The sequence below is a fragment of the Antechinus flavipes genome, chromosome 5 (genome assembly GCF_016432865.1).
Source record: "Antechinus flavipes isolate AdamAnt ecotype Samford, QLD, Australia chromosome 5, AdamAnt_v2, whole genome shotgun sequence".
Lineage (NCBI taxonomy): Eukaryota > Metazoa > Chordata > Mammalia > Dasyuromorphia > Dasyuridae > Antechinus > Antechinus flavipes.
The window spans coordinates 230,429,292-230,453,799 of record NC_067402.1 but is presented as its reverse complement, the minus strand read 5'-3'; the positions used below and the strand labels follow the sequence as shown (position 1 = coordinate 230,453,799).

Sequence of the window (24,508 nt, the reverse complement as noted above, 5' to 3'; positions counted from 1 at the left end):
GTGTTTATTAAAGAATATATACAAGAGAATTAAAGGGGGAGTTACAGGCAGAATTAAAGGGGGAAATGTCAATAATCGGAGGCCGGAGATATAGAGACCTGAGAGCCCGCAGCAGCAGTTATAACCGATTCAGTTCTCGAGCCGACTGCAATCCTGGAAACGGCAAGAGCGGAAATGAACTGCGCGTGCGATTCTCAGGTCCTCTACTCACGCGAATTCGATAAAAAGTCCAGTCACACATTGGTGAGTGCACAGATGCCGGGTCCGTTAGCTCTCAGCATGAAGAGTCCAGAGTCATCCACAAGAGTAGATGAGCTCCAAGATTCGGATTCGAATGTCGGGATCCGGACTCTTGCTTACCTTTGTGACTATGGGCAAAAGCACTTCCCCTCTGAGCCTCTATTTCTTCTTCTCTAAAATGAAGACATTTTACTAGATAATATCTCAAGTCTCTGGCAGTCCTCAACAATTCTGTGAAGTCGAAGTCTCCCAGACTGAAAACGAAGATCCCAGGAATCCTGACGAACCCTCTGGAAAGAATACAGTCTAGGTTCTTGTTTTGATTCTTCCTTCCCCCTTTATCGCCTTTAGGAGAGGCAGGGAAGGATTTGTATGGGATACCATAGCACTGGGAGGGGGAGAGCTGATCTCAATACAGAATTTAAATTGCGTTTTATTGGCAATTTTATTTTGCAAATTGTCTTTTATTGACAGTGTTATTAATAGAGGGGGCGGAGCGAAGAAGGAGATTCCAGCAGTTCAATAGGAAAAGATATAATAACACTTTTAGTTGAAAGATCTAAACATTCTCTAAGGCTATAGAGAATAATAGTCCCATTCAACTCTGGGCTGAGGAAATTCTGTTTATTTAAGGGACATTGGTGAATTCAGAGGGAAGAGATAGGGATGAGATAGAAAAGACAGGAAAGATAGAGAAGATAGGGAATATATAATGACTATTTTCAAATATCTGACACGGATACTTTGATTCTCTATATCGGTTTATGTCAGACTCTTGCAGGCTTCCATTATGAGAGAGTATTAAAGTCTGCTTTGTTTTGTAAGTCACATATGGTATAGAGTAGAAACTAGAGGTATTTTGTTTTATTGATTTCGGTTCAACGCCCAACCCGTAAGGAAAATGCTGCAAAGAAAAACAGTACAGATTATTATCCAAGTGGCCTTCACCTTTCCCTCCTGCTGCTTCTCCCTCCCTCCCCGCCCCCATTCCATTAATGATGTAAAATACTAGATCTGCAATACTAGCTCACATTGATTTTTTCTTTCAGCTCTAAAATCATTGAACCTGAAAATAAATAAATGATGGATAACCTACCCTGTTGACCACTGCTGTTTGCCCTTCCTCTTTCTCTTCCCCCTTCCTCCTTCCATATCTCTATGCCTTTTTCCCTTTTCCCTTGTCTTCTTCTCCCTTCCTTTCACCTTTTCTTTTTCCTTTCCCCCTTTTCCCTCTCCTTTCCTCTTCCCCTTTGCCCCTCCTTTTTTTCTCCTCCTTTTCCTTCTCCTATTTTCCCTTTCCCTCCCCCTCCCCTGCTTTCCCCCTTTCCTCCTTCTTTCCAAACAACCAAAATATCAGCTCATCCTGCAGGTCTTTTAGTCTTAGTAGGGACTGTTTGTGATTCAGTGTGTAAATTCAGTATTCAACCAAATTGTTAGTTGCACTTATGACATGACTTGTCAATATCTCTTCAAGCGATAGACCCTCTCAATTATATGTGCCATAATTGATTATACATTGTAGAACTTTAAAGCTGTTTTCAAAATTCATCCTTGCAAAACCATACATTACAAATTTTTCTCCCTCTCTTCCCCCACTATCTCCCCCTAGAAAACTGTCTGTTCATATTTTGTGACAGCTTTCTCTAAATATTTTTAAAATAAGGTCTCATTCTGGAGAGACTTGCATAAACTGATACTAAGTGAAATGAACATGTGGAGGATGTAGAAGACCCTTACCCAAAATGATTACTCAGAGATCACTCAGTAGAAGGCAGAAAAGTTGTTTATTGAAAACCTCCAAAGGATGAGCTGTCCATCGTGAGATAAAGCTCGAGGTAGGAGGGCTAAAGAAGTAGTAAAGATACATAGCTTTTATGCAAGAAATTACATCACAAATAAGAGAGCATTGAGAAGGGGAGGGGGAGGCATCTAATTGGTTGTTGCTATTTGGGAAAATTGGAATGGAAGGTTTCTGTTTCCCTGAAATCTCTTCATTACTAGGAAACAGAAAGTTAGGCCTTCAGACTTAATCAAGCAGACAGTGGTCCAGCTAATAGACTAAATATTGATAAATGTCAAATACTAATAAATGTCATCAGCTCAGGTTAAGTAAATATGTTTCTAACTGGCTAAGGCTCAAGTAAATATGAGCCTGCACATATTATACAGGTCATAGGGGAAAGACAGAAATAATAAAATACAGAAAAAGAATTCATACATTCCTGTAAATTCTTCACCTTATCTCTCTATTCCCCACAAACAGAACCAGGAGCACATTATAAATGGCAACAGCAAGAGTATACTAGGATCAATTCTGATGGACATAGCTCTTTTCAACCAGTTTCAGGCCAGTTCCAATAGTCTTATGATGAAGACTTCAAAAGACTGTGGGAACTATGTGTAGATCACAACATAGTAATTTCAGTCTTTTAATTGTTGTTTGCATACATTTTGTTATATTTTCCCTTTTTGATCTGATTTTTCTTGTGCAGCATGATAATGCTGAAATATGTATAAAAGAATTGCACATGTTTAACACATTGAATAACTTGCCATCTAAGGGGAAGGGATGGGGGGGAGAAGGAGGAGAAAAATTGAAACGTAAGATTTTGCAAGGATCAGTATTGAAAAATTATTCATGTATATGTCTTGAAAATTTTTTAAAAAACCTTTTAAAAAGGCATACACACACACACACACACCACATAAATATGATTTTCCTATCCTTGTTGACTCTTTAAGTTCTGCTCCATCATTCCCTCAAACTGCCTTCCCTTTTTTAGCTCTTCCTTTCTTATCACTTTCTCCTTCTAGTTCTGCCCTTCCTTCTATTATCCTCCTCCTTTCCTTTCCCCTTTCTTCTCCTATTTCTCTGTAGGATGAGAAAAAATTTTATACTACACTTATGTAAGTATGTGATTCCTTTATTGAGCAAAATCCTATGAAATTAAGGTTCAAACAATGGTCATCTCCCTCCCTTCTTTACTTAAACTGTAATAGGTCCTTGGTACCTCTTCATGTAATATAATTTATACCATTTTAACCTCCCTTTCCACTTTTCCCAATACAATTTCTTTTCTACTTCTAATTACTCTTTATATCATCACATTAAAATCAAGAAACAGTTCTCAAGAATTACCTGTATCATCTTCCCATGTAGAGATTTAAACATTTTAAATGTTTACTCAGGGCTATGCTGATGCATGTCAGTTTTCAGAAATGAAATCTGCCCATTCCTGTGGATATAGTGAGGCAGTTGGAGGGTCCTAATGTTTGCATTTGCCTTCTCCACAACACTGGGTTTCATTGGATCTCTCACTGGTTTATTGAAATGGGACTGGTTCATGGCGTATTGGAATATTTCCTGACATAGATAGCCATACATCTCTTTTATCCAAGCAAAACAGTGATTGAAGTGATTGAAAATCTTCTATTTTCTTGGATTTTCATCTTTTCCCAAAAAATGATAGTTTAATTTTTGTGGGGTAGTTATTTCTTGCCTCCCATGCTCCTTTGCCTCCCAGAATATCATATTCCAAGCCCTTCAATCCTTTAATGTGGGAGTGGAAAGGGCCACAGTTTCTTTTTGGTTGCTTTCAGTATTTTCTCCTTGATCTGCTATTTCTGGAAATTAGCTACAATATTCCTTTCAGTTTTCTTTTTGGAGTTCTCCTTCTGAAGGTAATCAGTGAATTTTTTCAATAAGTACTTTATCTTCTGGTTCTAGGATGTAAGAGCAATTTTCCTCAATGAGTATATGAAAGGTGTTATCCAGGTTCTTTTTTCATCATGGCTTTCAGGCAGTCCAGTAATTGATTCCATACAGATTGAATTTTCTGGATCCTTTTTTCCAATGAGGCATTTTTATGATTTTTTTCTATTTTTTCATTTTTAAAATTTTATTTTACTTATTCTCAATATCTCTTTGAGTCATTCACTTCCATTTGTCCAATTCTAATTTTTAGTGATTTATTTTCTTCTGTTAGCTTTGTAGTAATAAAAAAAGTGTCCTTTTGCATTTGGCTAGTTGTACTTTTAAAGGAGTTATTTGATGGTTTTTTTTTTCCATTTCAACCAATTTTATTTTTTAAGAAATTGTTTTCTTTTTCCATTTCTTCAATTTTATTTTTTAAGGAGTTACTTTCTTCAGCCAGATTCTGTGCTTTTCCAACTTGTTGGGTTTCCCCTAAAAACTTTCATCATTCTTGCTGTCATTTCCTGACCACCCTCCCCACCACTTCCCATTTTTCTCCTATCTCTCTTTTAAGATCCTTTTCAAACTCTTCTAAGATCTTTTTTCTATGGTCAGAGCTCTTTTTGCCTTTTCGCTCCTTTTAAAAAGTTGACCTGTCCTCCTAGGGCATAGAGGAGATTGTCCCAATCTTCTTTTGCGGGGGAACAGGGTCTCTTACTGATTGTGCTGGGGTTACTTCAGATTTCCCCCCTGCATTGGATGGCCTGCCAAGTCCCACTTGTTATGCTGAGGTTGGGAGCTCACAATTTTTTAAATTGTAAGGTCTAACATCTGTTCTGCTAACCATTGGCCTTCTGAACCAGAATAGATTGGCAACTCTGCTATATTTTGGTTAAGAGCCTCTTTTTAGATGCCCTAATTGTATTTGGCTCCCCCACCCCCAATTGAGCCCAGACACTTCCAAAGTCCTTCCAAGATATCTTAAGTTGGAACATTATTACACTCTGAAGATTTGTGGGTTCTGTCAGTCCATTTTCTATTCTGAGGCTTGATTTAGTTCTTTGACCCACTTATACATTAGGATTAAATTATTTAGTTTCCAATTAATTTTTATCTCTTTTTACCACTGCTCTTTGTTAAATTTAATCTTATTGAATTTGGATCAGAAAAGAATACATTTAATTTTTTTTAATTATTAAAGCTTTTTATTGTCAAAACATATGCATGAATAATTTTTCAACATTGATCCTTGCGTAGTTTTTTGTTCCAAATTTTCCCCTCTCTCCTCTCATCCCCCCCCCTAGATAGTAAGTAATCTAATATATGTTATACATGTTAAAATATATTTTAAATACAATATTTGTAAACATATTTCTACATTTGTTTTGCTACATAAGAAAGATCAGATCAAATAGGAAAGAAAATGAATAAGAAAACAACAAGTAAATGAACAACAACAAAAAGAGTGAAAATGTTATTTTATGATCCACACTCAGTTCTTGCAGTCCTCTCTTCGGGTATAGATGTCTCTCTTCATCACAAAATCCCTGAAACTAGCCTCAATTATCTCATTGTTGGAAAGATTCATGTCAGAATTGATCATTGTATAATATTGTTTCCATCTCCTGGTTCTGCTAATTTTACTTAGCATCAGTTCATGTAACTGTCTCCATGCTTTTCTAAAATTATCCTGCTAACAATTTCTTATATAACAATTATATTTCATAATATTCATATACCATAATGTAGTGATCTTCTTTTAAAATAAGTAGAATAGTTCTCTCTAGGGGAGAGGGTGCAGATTTCTCGGGGAGAAATATATATATATATACATGCACATACACATACTTTTAAAACATTAATATGCCTCTAAGGCAGTTTTAGTTGCAGTTGAAAGTAATAATCACCTCAAAATGCAGCCAGGTGATAAAAGTTCAGATCTTTTATTATCTCCAATATAGCCCGGTTAGCTTAGAGGTCTATCTCTCTGCTTGGTTCCAAGAACTCTTACAGCTTTGTCCTTTGCTTCTGCCTCTGCTTTCTTCAGCCTTCAATCCAGCTCCAAGTTGAATCTGTCTTGCCTCCGAGAGAGGGCTTCTAGCTCTCGATCTCCCAAAGTGCTCTGTGTCTGCACCAGAGTGCTTCTCTCCAATCCAGCTGAACTCTCTTCCACCACCAGCCAGCCAAGTGGAAAATATTCTCTCTTGCCTCGGAGAGAGGGCTTCTGGAGTAATTCAGCTGAAATCTGACCGAGAGCTTCTGTCTGTTTCTTTTATACAAGAGGGAGGAATTGTGGGATATGAGAGAGAGGGATTATGGGTTTTCTCCCATAGTGCTCTCTGGCCCTAAGAGCTTTAAGGGAGGTGTTACATATTCAAAATATGTAACAATAAATTTCAATTTCAAGAAAACATAATATTATGTTAATAATAATTATATTCTAAAATATAAAAGAAGGTTCATAACTGTCCATCTTTGCTTCCTTTTAGATTTTCTTTTGTTTTATGCTGAGTATTTTTTATTTTTTGTGTATGTGTCTTTTCCTACCCCCTACCTCTCCAAAGCAGGCTGCAGTTAACACAAATATGCACATATGTGTGTATGTATACATATATATACCTGCCTACATACACACACACACACACACACACACATGCATATATATATATATATATATATATACATGCACATACACATACTTCTAAAACATTAATATGGCTGACATATAATGTAGATTTCTCTCTTGGTTAAATTTTTTGTAATTTTGATTTGGTCAGAATTCAATTATCATTTCTACATCTTTTTTTTAATAAATTCTGTTCCTGATCATTGGTATTATATTGGTATATATGTCTTCTTTTCTTCATCTCTACTAATTCTTCTACTTATACTTGTTTTCTTGCCTTGCTATTACTATTGCTTTCCAGCTGACCTCCACCTCTGCCCAAGCATCATGGATATCTTTTTTTATCTTTTTTCTTAATCTTATACCTCTCTCTTTATCCCATTCATATTAATCTACATACCTTATCCCAATGCCATGAAAAAATGGGAAAAAGACAGAAGACTTTTCTTTCATCTATTCATAAAGAGTTTTCTTCAATATATTTATAAAACTCGAGTCTCTTTCAGAATCCCAGGCATGAATACAACTGAAAATGAGCCCAGTAGTGCTGAAATGGTGAAAACTATGATAGGAGATTTAAAATGGACTAATTTTGAATATAAAGGGGAGGGAAACAGATAGCTAGGTGGTACAGTTGATAGAGTACTGAGCTAGCAACCAGAAAAACCCATCTTCATGAGTTGAAATATGGATGGCCTTAGACATTTAGTAATTGGGTATCCCTGTTTGTCTCAATTCCTTATCTGTAAAATGAGCTGAAGGAGATAATGGCAAGCCATTCCAATATCTTTGCCAAGAAAACCTCAATGAGGTTGCAGTCACACTGAAAAAGACTGAATAATGGCACAGATGACGCCCAACTCTCTTGAGTGTGGAATTCTCTTAGAACAGGACTGTGTCATCAGGAGTCAAAACAAAAAGACTTTATATTAGTCTAGTGCCACCCTACACAAGTGGCGTTTATTAGCTGGATAAGATGACTATGACTAAACAGTTGTCATTCTGCCCTTATGAAGATGTTCTGATCACTCTCCCTTAGATTCAAAGATTTAAAAGACAAGATGAAATGTTCAGCAGGTGACCTTAAAAATAAATACAGAAGATCATAGCAAGGAGCAATGCTCTGCAGAGATTATAATTCCAGCAGTGGTTAGTCTTCACAAGCCTATCTGAGACCAGTGAAATCATACCCAACAGAGACTAACTGGCCCAGAAGACATTGAACCAGTAGAAAGATTATATAATACCATATACAATGACATAATTAGAGATGTTCATGATCCTGGATATCAGAGTTCAATTATCATTTTATGACTATGAGAGATCATGAAAGGCCAAAGGTATTTCCTACATGCGTGTCTCTATACATGCTCTCTCTCTTCACCAATGGGGTCTGTAGTTGTGGGAGAATGTTTATGAGGTGAAAGTTCTTTTCTACAATGTTATTTCCTTAATGTCTTTGCTTTGAACAAATTATATCCTCTGAATGATTAGAAAAAAGTATATATTTATACTTAAATTATTACTTAATTTACTTAAAAATATAACCATGTCTTTTTTCAAATAAAATTTCTGCTGAGAGAGAACCCATTAGCATTGATGGTACATGAAAAAACAAAGCACTCTGGAGTCAGAGAATCTGAATTTAAATCCTACTTTTAATGCTTACTCACTGTGTGATGTTAGACAAGTAATTTACTTCCCTAAGTCTCAAAGTTTTCATAAGTAAAATGAAGATACAGCATATGATATGTGACATCCTTTTAATATTTTTGTTGGTTATTTTTTTTTGTTAAGATGAGTCTGTAGTACCCAAAATAAAATTTAAAATAAAAAAAAAAAGAAAAATTGTGATTATAAGTAGCATGTGAAGGCATGAAGTACTTGAACCTGGGGTAGCTGTTATGGGAATCTCCACTTCACAGTAGGATGCCCCAGATGCTAATTGAACATAATCTGCCTCTCTAATCCTTCTTACAAAAATTCTCTAAGATCAGTGTGTGAAAGTTGCAAATCAGCTGATTTTAGCTTTAAGGGAAAAAAATTCCCTATAACTAAAGCTAAACAAGTATAATAAGTTTCTTTGAAAGGTAGTTGAATCTTCCAGTCACTGGAGGACAAATGGTAAAGCAAATTTTAAAGGGAAATTTTTTGTCTGCCATGTGTTGGACTCAGTGGACACTTTCAGCTCTTCCATATTGAATTTTCAATATTCAATTCTGGTCTGCATAATCTTTGTTTCACAATAGTTCTTGTCCACTATGACTGTTTTCAGATGTCAATGACTTCTCCCCCTGTTTTGAGCCCTTTTTGATGTCCTATTTTGCTCTGCCTTGCAGCTACCATTTCCTGAATTTCTCCCAATTTCCCAGATGATAAACAGTTGCCCAATGCTCTCTACAACAAAATTCTTTGCATTGCTCTGACTGTTCCACTTAAAAATGCAGATCAAAATTGTTTCTGAAACTTAAAATGAAATTTTTGCAGCAAGATGAGGTAGTGGGTAGAGTGTTAGACCTGAAGTCAGAAATTCCTGAGTTCAAATTTGATCTCAGACACTAAATTTATATGATCCTGTGTGACTTAACCACCTTCTGTCTTAGTTTCCTCAACTTTAAAATAAAGAGAATCTCCATTCTGGGGTGTTGCAATGATCAAATAAAATAATATATAAGTATGCATATTAAATACATACATATTAAATAATATATATGTGTATATGCACTATGATATATAATACCATTTTAACGACTTAGGAAAAATAACAACAAAGTTCATATGGAAAAACCAAAGGTCAAGAATCTCAAGGGAATTAATGAAAAAAAAAAACTAAATGAAGGTGGACTAGCTGTACCAGATCTAAAATTATATTATAAAGCAGTGGTTACCAAAACCATTTGGTATTGGCTAAGAAACAGACTAGTTGATCAGTGAAATAGGTTAGGTTCAAAGGACAAAACAGCCAATAACTTTAATAATCTAGTGTTTGACAAACCCAAAGACCCCAGTTTTTGGGATAAGAACTAATTATTTGACAATAAAAAATTGCTGGGAAAATTGGAAATTAGTATGGCAGAAACTAGGCATTGACCGACTGTCACACTTAACACCGTACACCAAGATAAGGTCAAAATGGGTTCATGACCTAGGCATAAAGAATGAGATTATAAATAAATTGGAAGAGCATAGGATAGGTTACCTCGCAGACCTGTGGAAGAGGAAGGAATTTATGACCAAAGAACTAGAGATCATTATTGATTACAAAATAGAAAATTTTGATTACATCAAATTGAAAAGTTTTTGTACAAACAAAACTAATGCAGACAAGATTAAAAGGGAAACAATAAACTGGGAAAATATTTTTACAGTCAAAGGTTCTGATAAAGGTCTCATTTCCAAAATATATAGAGAATTGGTTCTAATTTATAAGAAATCAAGCCATTCTCCAATTGATAAATGATCAAAGGATATGAACAGACAATTCTCAGACAAAGAAATTGAAACTATTTCTAGCCATATGAAAAGATGCTCCAAGTCATTATTAATCAGAGAAATGCAAATTAAGACAACTCTGAGATACCACTATACCTGTTAGATTGGCAAGAATGACAGGGAAAGATAATGCGGAATGCTGGAGGGGATGTGGGAAAACTGGGATGCTGATACATTGTTGGTAGAACTGTGAGCACATCCAGTCATTCTGAAGAGCAATTTGGAACTATGCTCAAAAAGCCATCAAACTGTGCATGCCCTTTGACCCGGTAGTGTTACTACTCCGCTTATATCCCAAAGAGATTTTAAAGAAGGGAAAGGGGCTTATATGTACAAAAATGTCTGTGGCAGCCCTTTTTGTAGTGGCCAGAAACTGGAAACTGAGTGGATGCCCATCGATTGGAGAATGGCTGAACAAATTGTGGTATATGAATATTATGAAATATTATTGTTCTGTAAGAAATGACCAGCAGGATGATTTCAGAAAGGCCTGGAGAGACTTACATGAACTGATGCTGAGTGAAATGAGAAGGACCAGGAGATCATTATACACAGCACCAATACTGTATGATGATCAATTCTGATGGATGTGGCCCTCTTCAACAATGAGATAAACCAAATTAGTTCCAATAGAGCAGTAATGAACTGAACAAGCTACACCCAGTGAAAGAACTCTGGGAGATGACTATGAACCACTACATAGAATTCCCAATCCCTCTGTTTTTGTCTGCCTGCATTTTTGATTTCCTTCACAGGCTAATTGTACACTATTTCAAAGTCCGACTCTTTTTGTACAGCAAAATAACTGTTTGGATATGTATACATATATTGTATTTAACTTATACTTTAATATATTTAACATTTATTGGTCAACCTGTCATCTGGGGGAAGGGGTGGAGGGAAGGAGGGGAAAAGTTAGAACAAAAGGATTTGCAATTGTCAATGCTGAAAAATTACCTATGCATATATCTTGTAAATAAAAAGCTATAATAATAATTAAAAAAAACTCCCTCACCAACTGCCTACTAGACATTTCCAACAGGACATTCTTTGGGCATCTTGAATTCAATGTGTAAAAAGAATTCAATGTGTCTAAAATAGAAGTTATCTTCTACCAAATTATTTTATCATTATATTACAGGGATAGATATTATCATATCTACAAAACAAATGCCTCTTTCAATTTTCTCTAATTTTTTTCCCCAAATCCTTGTGATCCCTCAGATTCATATCCTTAGAATCATCCTGTCTTTTTCACTCTTCCTCACCCTGTGGATCCAATCTGTTAATAAGTCTTGATAATATCTGTCCTCTTCTTTACCTTCACAAAGCCACTGCCTTAGTTGAGTCCCTTCTTATTTTCACTGTACATGATTCTTCTGACCAATTCTTTTGCTTCCATTCTTCTCCTCTAATCTATTTTCTACCATAATATGCTATGCCCCCTTATTTCTATATAGATTTTGAGGTGTACTATCTTTTTCTTGTTGTATATGTGACAAGAAGAGAATAGCATATACACACATGTACATGTATAATAAGCAAGAATGATTAGTTTTTCATACTGGTTCTTACATGTGAAATTTTCTATTGCGTTCAGGTTTGTTTGAGACAAAATCCTGAAAATATTATAGTTTATTGAATGGCCATTGATTTTCATTCAGTATTACATTTAATTTTGCTGGGTATAATATTTTCATGCATTATTTCAGGATTTTTTATGGAACACTTAATTTTATTTTCACCATTTTAACATTTTACTTTTTCTAAATACTTGTCAATCATTTTTAAATTTATTTTTTAATCTTGAAGTTCCAGATTCTTCCCCTTCAGCCTTTGTCAGCTCTCTGTCCCATAACCTCTCTTTCCCCTCATTAAGAAGTTACATGTAAAGTTATGGAAAGCACTTCTATCAAAATCATGTTGCTACAAAAGAAAACAGATCTCCCTCCTGCCTCTTGGAAGAAAAATACATTTTAAAAAGTATGCTTCAATCTGTATTCAGACACAATCAGTTTTTTCTCTGGGTGTGGATGGCATTTTTCATCATAAGTCCTTCAGAATAATCTTAGATCAGTATATTGAATGAGAATAATAAAATTCCACATTACTATTACTTTATACACAGGACATTTCACTTTGTATAAGCTCATGGAGAACTTACCAGGTTTTCCTGAGAACATCCTACTTATGATTTCTTTTTTTTTTAATTTAATTTTTATTTAATAATTACTTTATATTGACACTCGTTTCTGTTCCGATTTTTTTCCCTCCCTCCCTCCACCCCCTCCCCTAGATGGCAAGCAGTCCTTTATATGTTGGATATGTTGCCTACTTATGATTTCTTATAGAACAATATTATTCCAACATAATCATCTAACATGATTTATTCAGCCATTCCCCATTGGAAGGACATCCCTTCAATTTCTAATTCTTTGTCCTGAGAAAGGAAGTGCTATAAAAAAATTTTTGTACATATAAGCCCTTTACTGTCTTAAAAAAAATTATTTAGGGGCAGCTAGGTGCAGTGGAGAGAGCACCAGCCCTGAAGTCAGGAGAATCTGAGTTCAAATCTGGTCACAGACATTTAACACTTCCTAGCTGTGTGACTTGGGCAAGTTACTTAACCCCAATTGCCTCAGCAAAAAGATAAAAAAATCATTGAGGAAACATGCCTAGTAGTGACATTGTTAGATCAAAGGATAAGTATAACTTCTACAAACTTTTGGGCATAGTTCCAAATACCTCTATAGAAGGTTTGAATCAGCTAGCTCCACTAACAATGCATTAATGTCTTCTTTTTTCACATTCATCCCAACATTTGTCATTTTCCTTTTCTGGCCAATTAGCTGATCTAAAAGATTGTTCTTCAGAATTGTTTTTCCCTAATTTCTCCAATCTAGCATGTTAGACTTTTTTTTCTCTTATGGCTAGAAATAATTTGACTAGTTCATCTAAAAATTGTTCATATCTTGATCATATTAGGAAATGACTCCTATTTTTTATAAGTTTGATTCTAGTTCTATTACATTTGTATTGGAATACATAGGAGAGCTGCTGGAATACATGGGAGCCACCTGACAGTGGCTGCTAGAGGTCCAACCCAGAATGGACCTCCTCTTGTGAGAGGATGATACAAGGAGACTGAGAGGCAGTTGCTGTTCTCTGGCCTCTCTGACTGAGAGGCCGTTGTCTTGTCTGACCCCTCTCCTCTTCTCTTTGCCTTCCAACTTATCTCATTCCTAGTCCAAAACACCTGTGTCAGCAAAGGTTGCCCTGCAGCTCCTTCAGATGTTATGGTTCATACAGCTGTGGGGGCTCTCGGAAAACTGACCTGTAACACATTTGGGAAATGAGGTCTTCATCAAAAAAATTTGCCTCAAAATTCTTTGCACAACTATTGCTAATTGTATCCCCCACTATGTTCTATTTTCTCTCTCTCCTGTCATCCTGTCCCTCCTCAAAAATGTTTTGTCTCTTGCAATCCCCTCCCCTCAGTATATTCTCCTTTCTATCATCTTCCACCCTTCTCATATTCCTTCCCCTCCTCTTTTCTTGTAAGAGAGATTTCTATATCTATATTGAGTGTGTATGGTATTTCTTCCTTGAGCCAATTCAATCCACTGTAAAAGCTCTTTTTTCCCTTTCTTCTTTTCAGGTAGATTATTTATGTCATTCCATCTCTCCCGACTACATGTCTGACTCCCACCGTGGTGTCACAGACACAAAATCCTGACCTTCCAAATCCTCTCTGGTATCCCTGGGCTTCTTGCACAGCTGGAAAAGTCAGAGGGCCTACCTTGCTAATGCTGGGATCTGTGCCAGGGCTGATTCTTGCACTGGGGCCAGGTGCAGTGGCTAGGCTCCCATATCCTGGTTCTACTGCCCTTTTCTGCTGAACTTCCAAATCCTCTTTGGTGTTTTTGTGATGGGAAGTCTGGAAGTCTCTAGTGTCACTGATTGAGAAGTCCTCTCCTTGCTGATGCTGGATCCAGATGCAGCATTGGCTGAACTGGACTCTCATTCTGGTGTCAGAAACCTTTTCTGATGATCTAAATTGCCTTCAGCTGGAAAATGTTCTACTCTGCCTTTTGAGGTGTTCTGATGTTCCAAAATGTGTTTAGATTTTGTATTTAAAGGGATTTGGAGCATTTGGTGGGGGTGAGGTTGGTGAGTTCTTGCCTTTATTCTGCCATCTTAGCTCCACCCATGAAAAAATATATTACTAGATTTGAAAGCAGGAAAACCTGGGTTCAGATCTCTCTCTCTCTGTGAACCAATGACTTTGAATATATACATATGCCTACATAGACACATATGTGTGTATGTATGTTTGATACATATGTATATATGTTTACACAAAGAAGGACTTGGAGAGAGATCTCCAGAAGAAAAATTCTTATTAACCTGACAAACTTAGAGTGAGACATTTATTCTGACTTCAAATCTTTGTCCCTAAGGAGAGTATGAGTGTGTCCACTACTACTGTATTTAGGACTTCATTCATTACTTTTGAGATATGACTACTTTTTTTTCCCTGGTTATTTTACATTTTTACATTTCACATTAATGTTTGCTACAGATCTGGCTGGTGTGAAACTGAGCCATGCCCTTGAATTGGGCCTTTGCAGGGAAACAGAACTTGAGATTTCCAAATATGATGTCAGAGGACAACTAAAGCAAATACCTGCCTATCAAGAAGGTGGGACCCAGTCTCATTGGTCAAGTTCACTCCATATATATTAGACATATCTTTAAATCCAGAACAAAACCCTTCTTTCAACCATATCAAGCTAATAAGGCTCTTCTTGATCATCCCCTGTATTATAGATGTACATATATGTGTGTGTGTATGCACATATATATTTCATGGAAACAGAGATATTTTTTCATATATGTCAAGCATATAAAAAGAACCTTTTGAAAATGATATTGGACATTTGTCTTGACTTAAAAATATATCAACACTTTTTTCTTTAAAGAATGTTATGTTAATGAAATCTACATAAAATCATATCAATATATGGATTTAGGACATCAAATGAAATCAGTATCTCTCTGAATTAATATTTCAATTGTAACAGAAAATGTAGGAGATGTTTTCATATAATACTTTCTGACCATCCTTTGAATTTTGTATCACAGTTATTTACAGGCATTTAATTTTCTGTTTTGCTCATTGTAAATTGAAGTTAATTTTGTATTTAGACTGTCCATAGCTTAATGAAGTATTAATATTTACAATTATTTTAAAGTATAGGCTATAGAGTTGATCTTTTTTTAAAAAGAAAAATGTTATATTTTGCAAAAAAAGATATAAAAAGGGTAAGATTGCTTAGAGTAGAAGACATATATTGCAAACCTGAGATATGACTATTATGTTAACAAATTTCATGTTTCTTAGTATATAATTAATAGTATCATTTTATTAGATCCCACATTCTATATAGGGCCTCATACCTGAATGTGGAGGTCACAAAATTATGATTTGTTAAGAATAAATGTTTGATTTGTATATATTTTATATACCTATATATCTGGGGTAATATAAAAATTACTTTTTTTTCAAAAAAAGGGGGTTTGTGAGTGGAAAAAGTTTAAGAAACCCTGTATTATATCAATATATTTTCTGACCCAAAGTCTGGCAGTTTCTACAATAAAGATTAGAGGGTCTGGAATATCATATTCTGGAAACCAAAGCACCTTGGGTTACAACCAAGAATTACATACTCCTGTTCTGATAAAGGCCTCATTTCCAAAATATATAGAAAATTGACCCTAATTTATAAGAAATCAAGCCATTCTTCAATTGATAAATGGTCAAAGGATATGAACAATTCTCTGATGAAGATATTGAAACTATTTATAGACATATGAAAAGATGCTCCAAGCCATTATTAATCAGAGAAATGCAAATTAAGATTACTATAAGATAGCACTGCACACCTGTCAGATTGGCTAGAAAAATAATGCGGAATGTTGGAAGGGATGTGGGAAAACTGGGACACTGATACTATTGGTGGAGTTGTGAACACATCCAGCCATTCTGGAGAGCAATTTGGAACTATGCTCAAAAAGTTATCAAACTGTGCATACCCTTTGATCCAGCAGTGTTTCTACTGGGCTTATACCCCAAAGAGATACTAAAGAAGGGAAAAGAACCTGTATGTGCCAAAATGTTTGTGGCAGCCCTGTTTGTAGTGGCTAGAAACTGGAAAATGAAGGAATAACCATCCATTGGAGAATGGGGTATATGAATGTTATGGGATATTATTATTCTGTAAGAAATGACCAGCAGGATGAATACAGAGAGGGTTAGAGAGACTTGCATGAACTGATGCTAAGTGAAATGAGCAGAACCAGGAGATCATTATATACTTCAACAACGATACTGTATGAGGATGTGTTTTGATGGAAGTGGATCTCTTTGACAAAGAGAAGATCTAACTCAGTTTCAATTGATTAAGGATGGACAGAAGCAGCTACACCCAAAGAAAGAACACTGGGAAATGAATGTAAACTGTTTGCATTTTGGTTTTTCTTCCCGGGTTATTTTACTTTCTGAATCCAATTCTTCCTGTGCGACAAGAGAACTGTTCAGTTCTGCACAATATATTGTATCTAGAATATACTGTGACATATTTAACATGTATAGGACTGCTTGCCATCTGGGGGAGGAGGTGGAGGGAGAGAGAGGAAAAGTTGAAACAGAAGTGAGTGCAAGGGATAATGTTGTAAAAAATTACCCAGACATGGGTTCTGTCAATAAAAAGTTATAATTATGAAGAAAAAAAAAAAGGAAGAGAGGGCAGAATTGTTCTGCCACAGGACGAGGAGGAGACTTCAGGCTCTGGACTCCAGAGTCCAGGATTAATCTTTGGCAAGCCACATGGCAACTTGCCTGCCTCCTTCACTTCTCCCTGCTAAAGACCAAGGACTTTGATCCTGACTCTGACTGATCCTGGGGCCCTGGAGGGGTCTCTGGAGAGAGCTAGTCCAGACATTATAACTACCTGTGTGACTACAGGAAAATTATTTACCTCTCTGAACTTGAGTGGGAAAACAAATGATATTATAGACTTGTGATAGGGCCATCCACATCCAGGGAGAAGACCATGGGGACTGAATGTACCTCTTACACCATAGTATTTTCACCTTTTTTCTTGCTGTTTGCTTTTTTTCTCAAATTTTTTTTTCCTTTTTGATCTGATTTTTCTTGTGTGACACGAAAATGTGGAAATATTTTAGAAGAGCTGCACATGTTTAACCTCTATTGGACTACTTGCTGTCCAGGGGAGGGAGAAGAGGAGGGAGGAAGCAAAATATGATACACAAGATTTTTCAAGGGTGAATGTTGAAAACTATGCATGTATTTTGAAAAATAAAAAGCTATTATAAAAATAAAAAACCCACAAATGGTATTTAAAATATAAAAAAGAATTACCTACTCAGAGAGACTCAGCATAATCTTTCAAGGAAGGAGATGGTTCTTCAGTGAAGAGACTTTCAATCATTTTTATTGAAAAAAACAGAACTAAACAGAAAATTTAATCTACAAACACAGGATGCAAGAGAATCATTAAAAGGTAAAGAGGGGGAAATATATAAAAGTTAAACTGTTTATATTCCTAGATAGGAAAAACATTATCTGTAACTCTTGAGAACTGAATCTGTCACTGGGGCAGACAGAGGAGAGTGTCACATGGACTGAGGATGTGGTTGTAAATGTACTTTGATGTCATGATATCTAAGAAAAAGACATTAAGAGGTGGTAAAAGATCTATACTGGAAAAAAGAGAAAAGTGACATATAATGGGACAATTAGTTTACATGAAGAGGTGCAAAAGATCTATTACCAGGGGAAAGAAGGGAGGGAGATAAGTATTGTCTGAAGCTTGACCTCATCAGTTGTGGCTTTAAGAAAGAATAATTAAATCATTAAGTTGAGCATAGAAATTTATCTAACCCTATAAAGAAGTAGGAGGAGAAAGCGGAAAACAAAAAGGAGGGACAGTATAGAAGGGAGGGCAGAAACACTAAGGAAAAAGGGGTGAGAAGGGAGAAAGAGTTGAAGAAGATAAAGTAGTGGGTGAAGTAGTTAAAAAACACTACTAAGACAAGGGGGAAATGGTGATAGGATGGGTAAAAAAAAAAAAAAACTAGTAAGAAGAGGGGGAAGAGATGATAGGAGAAGGTTTTTTCAATTTTGTTGGTTTTTTTCATAAAACCAACTCAGTTTTGTTGATTAGTTCAATAATTTTCTTATTTTCAATTTCATTAAGCTCTTCTTTTATTGCTGGTATTGCAAAAGTGAATCCTGAAAAGGTGTCTACTACAACATGGATAAAAAATAGATGACCAAAAGGTTTATAACAGGTCAAATCCATTTTGCCAAATTTCATCGAGTCTCAAACCATGAGTGTTCTTCCCTGGAGGGAGTGTAGGAGTGTGGATAGCAAAGCAAGCTGTACAGGCTTTTACTATGCAGCTAGCTTCCTCTCTTGTTATTCCAAATTATAAACATAAAACTTGAGCACCCTATGATATGAGATTCTTGGGCTTCTTGAAATAAAGGAGTATTGGCCAACATGGTTAGAAGGCTATCTGCTTTTGAATTACCATCAAAAATAGGACCTGGAATTTCTCTATGAGAGTGGACATGCAAGATATAAATCTTACCTGGATGCTTTCTCACTTGCTCTTGAAGTTCCTTAAAGAGCAGATATATATTGGAAGCTACAAATTTTATTTGGGCTGTGGCAATTCTTTGTACCACACCTACTGAATAGGCCAAATCAGATAACATAGCTCCTGGATAATTAGTGAGAGCTACAATGATTGCATACAATTCATTCTGCTGAGTGGACTGAAAAGGAGTTCTGACTACGCTATAGTTAAGTCATGAGAGTATACTGCACAAATATTATGTTTGGATACACTTGGAAAGATAGTTGATCCTTTAAGAGGAACTTTAAAAACCTTTTCTTTAAGAATCCATCACCATTATGTAATAGTCTGGTTATCTTTAATGGAGACCCGTGTGTAAGATTTGGAGCCGTAGCCAATAATATTTGCCACTTTGGGATAGTTTCACAGCATATATTAATTTGTGCATTAGTATAAAAGGTATATATGTTGTCAGGTCTTATCCCAGATAGTTGTACTGCTCGCTTAATGGCCTTAAATAAAATTCTAGTCACAAGCACTAGGTAAGGAGTAAGGATTTGTTCTAATTGTGCTGGAAGATTGACCCACTCTATTGCAATGTCTCCTTGATGAGTGCCTCTTTTGTAGCAAAAACTGATATTTCCAAGGGTGTTTGAGTGACTCACCCCATTTGATAAAGTCAGTTCAGCTTCTCTCAAAGCCTCGAGCTTATTTTGTAACCTGGCATGGTGAGTTTAAAGTACTCTCGCCCCTTAAAATGTCATATAATGGTTGCAATTGATAGGTAGTAAAGCCTAGAGGCTATCCTAGTGGATACTAGAGGCATCCATTAGATATTTCCTATCAATTTCTAAAAGTCATTTAAGGTGTTTAACTTCTCTGGTCTTAAGGAAAATTTTTGTATTGTAAGTACCTTAAAGTACATTTCATATGCTAAATATTGAAAAGGAACATGTCTTTGAATTTTTTCTAGAGATGGGTGCAATTTGTAGTTCCCTAGTGTTTCTATAGTCTTGGGTAGACATGTTTTTAACATTTCTAACATATCTGAAAAGGAATTGAAGATTAGAAAGGTGAGAATGGCAACATTACTATGCAAATACATTGATTACACAAAAAAGAGAGTCTGTTCAGAAACTTTTCATCTGGCTTGAAATATCAAGAAGATAATGCAGTGTGCAAAGAGTTAATTTGATGCAAATCGCCTAGGCTTGACATAAATATCTATAGTCATTAAATGCACAAGAAACAATGGGATAACAACCATTTCATTTCTTGTGTCTACCAAGTTGACCCAAAGGATGGCAAAGACAATGTTGGATACAAGGACATGAAAATGAGAAAAAACACTTTATGCTTCAGATTTATCTGTCCAGAATTTTTGCATCAACATCTGTGTATTCAGGTTTTCCTTTCTTGAATTCAAGTCGATCATTTCTATGCTAGGAAAAATAAGTTGTTATGCTTAAAAAGCTTAATTAATGTGTGCATCATCAAAATCTGACATAAGATGGGTCATTCATTACATTGAAATCATTACAGAAAAGGAAGGAATGCCTACAATATAATGACTAGCCTCCTTTATTTTATAAAAAAACACTAGAATGCATTTCCTGGAATTTTAATTATTCAAAGGCAAACAGACACATTGTAAGACAAAACACAAGAGAATGGCAAATAGTGAGGAACAGGAAAGAAAAGGAATTGAAGCTTGGAAAGGGAAGATTATACAACAACATTGTTTTCATGAGAAAGAGGACCTGTTGAAAACCTTTCATTTGGCTTGAAAGATCAAGAAGATAATACAGTACCCAGAGTTAATTTGACGCAAATGACCTGAACTTGACATAAATATCTCTAGTCACTAAATGCACAAGAAACAATGGGAAAAGCACCAGTTTATTTCTTGTGTCTAGCAAGTTGAATCAAAGGATAGCAAAGAGAATGTTGGATACAAAGACATGAAAATGAGAAATTCAGATTTATCTGTCTAAAACTTTTGCATCAACTGGTTTTTATACACGTTTTCCTTCCTTAAATTCAATTCGACCATCTCTCTGCAAGGAAAAATACCTTCTTATGTTTAAAAATCTCAATTGCGTATGCATCAAAATCTTACATAACAGGGCTCATCCATTACATTGATATCATTACAGGAAAGGAAAAAATGCCTACAATATAATAATTAGGCTCCTTTCTTTTATCAAAACATGAGAATGCATTTCTTGGAATTGTAATGATGCAAATGCAAACAAGGTGAAACCAGACACATTGTAATGGGAAACATAAGAGAATGGCAAATAGTGAGAAACAGGCAAGAAAAGGAATCAAAGATTAGAAAGGGAAGAACAGCAAGATTACTATGCAACTAAATTAATTCCACACCAAAGAGGACCTGTGGAGAAACAGTTCATCTGGTTTGAATATCAAGAAGATAATGCAGAGCGCAGAGAGACTTAATTTGAAGCAAATAGCCTAGACTTGACATAAATATCTTAGTCACTAAATGCACAACAATGAGAAAATCACCAATTAATTTCTTAAGTCTACCAAGTTGACCCAAAGGATAGGAAAGACAATGCTGGGAACAAGTACATGAAAATGAGAAAAAAACACTTCATGCTTCAGATTTTTCTGTTCAGAACAATTGAATCAATTGCTTTGTATTCAGGTTTTCCTTGCTTGAATTCCTTAAGACCATTCCTCTGCAAGAAACAATGCGTTGTTATGCTCAAAAAGCCCAATTATGTGTGCATCAAAATCTTACATTGCTGGGCTTATTCTTTACATTGCAGTCCTTACAGGGAAGGAAGAAATGCCTCAAATTTAATGACTACCATTCTTTCTTTTAGAAAAACACTGGAATCTATTTGCTGAAATTGTAATTATTCAAATGCAAACAAGATCAAACCAGACAGAAAAATTGTCAGACGAAACACAAAAGAATGGCAAAAGTGAGGAACAGTAAAGAAAAGGAATCGAAGATTAGAAATGGAAGAATTACCATGCAAATACATTGATTTCTGGAGAAATAGGGCCTGTTGAGATAACTTTCATCTGGTTTGAAATATAAACACGATGAGACAATGTGCAGATAGAGTTAATTTGACGCAAATCATCCAGACTTGACATAAAGATCTATGTCACTAAATGCACAAGAAAAAATGAGAAAACCAACAAATTATTTCTCGTGTCTACCAAGTTGAACCAAATCAAAGATGATGTTGCATACAAGACCATGAAAATGAGAAAAAAAAACTTCATGCTTCAGATTTGTCTATCCAGAACTGTGGCATCAACTGCTTTGTATTCAGGTTTTGCTTCCTTGAATTCAATTCGACTATTCCCCTGCAAGAAAAAATGCCTTGTTTTCCTCAAAAAGCTCAATCAAGTATGCATCAAAATCTTACACAGGAAGGCTTATTCATTACATTGTTGCCATTACAGGAAAGGAAGGAAAGCCTACCATGTGATGAATAGCTTTCTTTCGTTTATCAAAATACTAGAATGGATTTCCTGGAATTGTAATGATTCAAATGTAAACAAGATCCAACCAGACATAAACATCATCATAGAAAACACAATGGCAAATAGTGAGGAACAATCAAGAAAAGGAATCGAAGATTAGAAAGGGAAGAATGGCAAGGTTACCATGCAACTACATTGATTCCTGGAGAAATAAACAAGATAATGTGCAGTGTGCAGATTGAGTTAATTTGATGCAAAGCGCCCAGACTTGACATAAAGATCTATGTCACTAAATACAAAAGAAACAATGAGAAAACCACCAATTTATTTCATGTGTCTATCAAGTTGACCCAAAGGGTAGCAAAGACAATACTGAGAACCAAAACATGAAAATGAGAAAAAACACTTCATGCTTCAGATTTTTCTGTTCAGAACTTTTGAATCAAGTGCTTTATATTCAGGTTTTGCTTCCTTGAATTCAATTCGACCATTCCTCTGCAAGAAACAATGCATTGTTTTGCTCAAAAAGCTCAATCAAGTGTGCATCAAAATCTTACACAGGAGGGTTTATTCATTACATTGTTGCCATTATATGAAAGGAAGGAAAGTCTACCATGTGATGAATACCTTCCTTTCTTTTACCAAAACACTAGAATGGATTTCCTGGAATTGTAATGATTCAAATGCAAAAAAGATCAAACCAGAAACGTTAAACAAATTCAATTCTACCGTTCCTCTGCAAGAAACAATGCATTGTTATGCTCAAAAAGCTTAATCAAGTGCGCATCAAAATCTTACTTTGCTGGGCTTATTCTTTACATTGCAGTCCTTACAGGGAAGGAAGAAATGCCTCAAATTTAATGGCTACTGGTCTTTATTTTATAAAAACACTGGAATGCATTTCCTGGAATTGTAATGATTCAAATGCAAACAAGATCAAACCAGACTCAATGGCATGTTAGGTTCAAAGGACAAAACAGCCAATAACTTAAATAATATAGTGTTTGACAAACCCAAAGACAACAGTTTCTGGGATAAGAATGCATTATTTGACAAAAATTGCTGGGAAAATTGGAAATCAGTATGGCAGAAACTAGGCATTGACCCACACTTAACACCGTACACCAAGATAAGGTCAAAATGGGTTCATGACCTAGGCATAAAGAATGAGATTATAAATGAATTGGAAGAGAATAGGATAGGTTACCTCGCAGACCTGTGGAAGAGGGAGGAATTTATGACCAAAGAAGAATTAGAGATCACTATTGACCACAAAAGAGAAAATTTTGATTATATCAAATTGAAAAGTTTTTGTACAAACAAAACAAATGCAGACACGATTAGAAGGGAAATAATAAACTGGGAAAATATTTTTACAATAAAAGGTTCTGATAAAGGCCTCATTTCCAAAATATATAGAGACTTGACTCTAATCTATAAGAAAAAAAAAAAAACCATTATCCAATTGATAAATGGTCAAAGGATATAAACAGACAATTCTCAGGCGAAGAAATTGAAACTATTTATATATAGACATATGTATATATTTATAGTTATATAGACATATGAAAATATGCTCCAAATCATTATTAATCAGAGAAATCAAATTAAGACATCTCTGAGATACCACGATACCTGTCAGATTGGCTAGAATGACAGAGAAAGATAATGTGGAATGTTGGAGGGGATGTGGGAAAACAAGGAAACTGATACATTGTTGGTGGAATTGTGAACACATCGAGCCATTCTGGAGAGCAATTTGGAACTATGCTCAAAAAGTTATCAAACTGTGCATACTCTTTGATCCAGCAATGTTTCTTCTACTGGGCTTATACACACCAAAGAGATACTAAAGAAAGGAAAGGGACTTGTATGTGCCAAAATGTTTGTGGCAGCCCTATTTGTAGTGGCTACAAGCTGGAAAATGAAAGGATGCCCATCAATTGGAGAATGGTTGAGTAAATTGTGGTATATGGATGTTATGGAATATTATTGTTCTGTAAGAAATGACCAGCAGGATGAATACAGAGAGGACTGGCGAGACTTACATGAACTGATGCTAAGTGAAATGAGCAGAACCAGGAGATCATTATACACTTCGACAACGATATTGTATGAGGACATATTTTGATGGAAGTGGATCTCTTCAATAAAGAGAGCTTTAATTGATCAAAGATGGACAGAAGCAGCTACATCCAGAGAAAGAACACTGGGAAACGAATGTAAACTATCTGCATTTTTGTTTTTCTTCCCGGATTATTTATACCTTCTGAATCCAATTCTCCCTACGCAACAAGAGAACTGTTCGGTTCTGCAAACAT

General features: G+C 35.6%; 1 protein-coding gene across 1 annotated transcript in view; it reads right to left on the bottom strand.

The window, feature by feature from the left end:
• Window positions 1-14,076, bottom strand: part of LOC127538719 (ankyrin repeat domain-containing protein 7-like) — a 47,096-nt gene extending 33,020 nt beyond the window's left edge. Inside the window, exon 1 of the mRNA XM_051962472.1 lies at window positions 13,790-14,076. Coding sequence (XP_051818432.1) covers window positions 13,790-14,076 — 287 coding nt within the window. The remainder of the gene's footprint in view (window positions 1-13,789) is intronic.
• Between the last annotated feature and the right edge of the window lie 10,432 nt (window positions 14,077-24,508).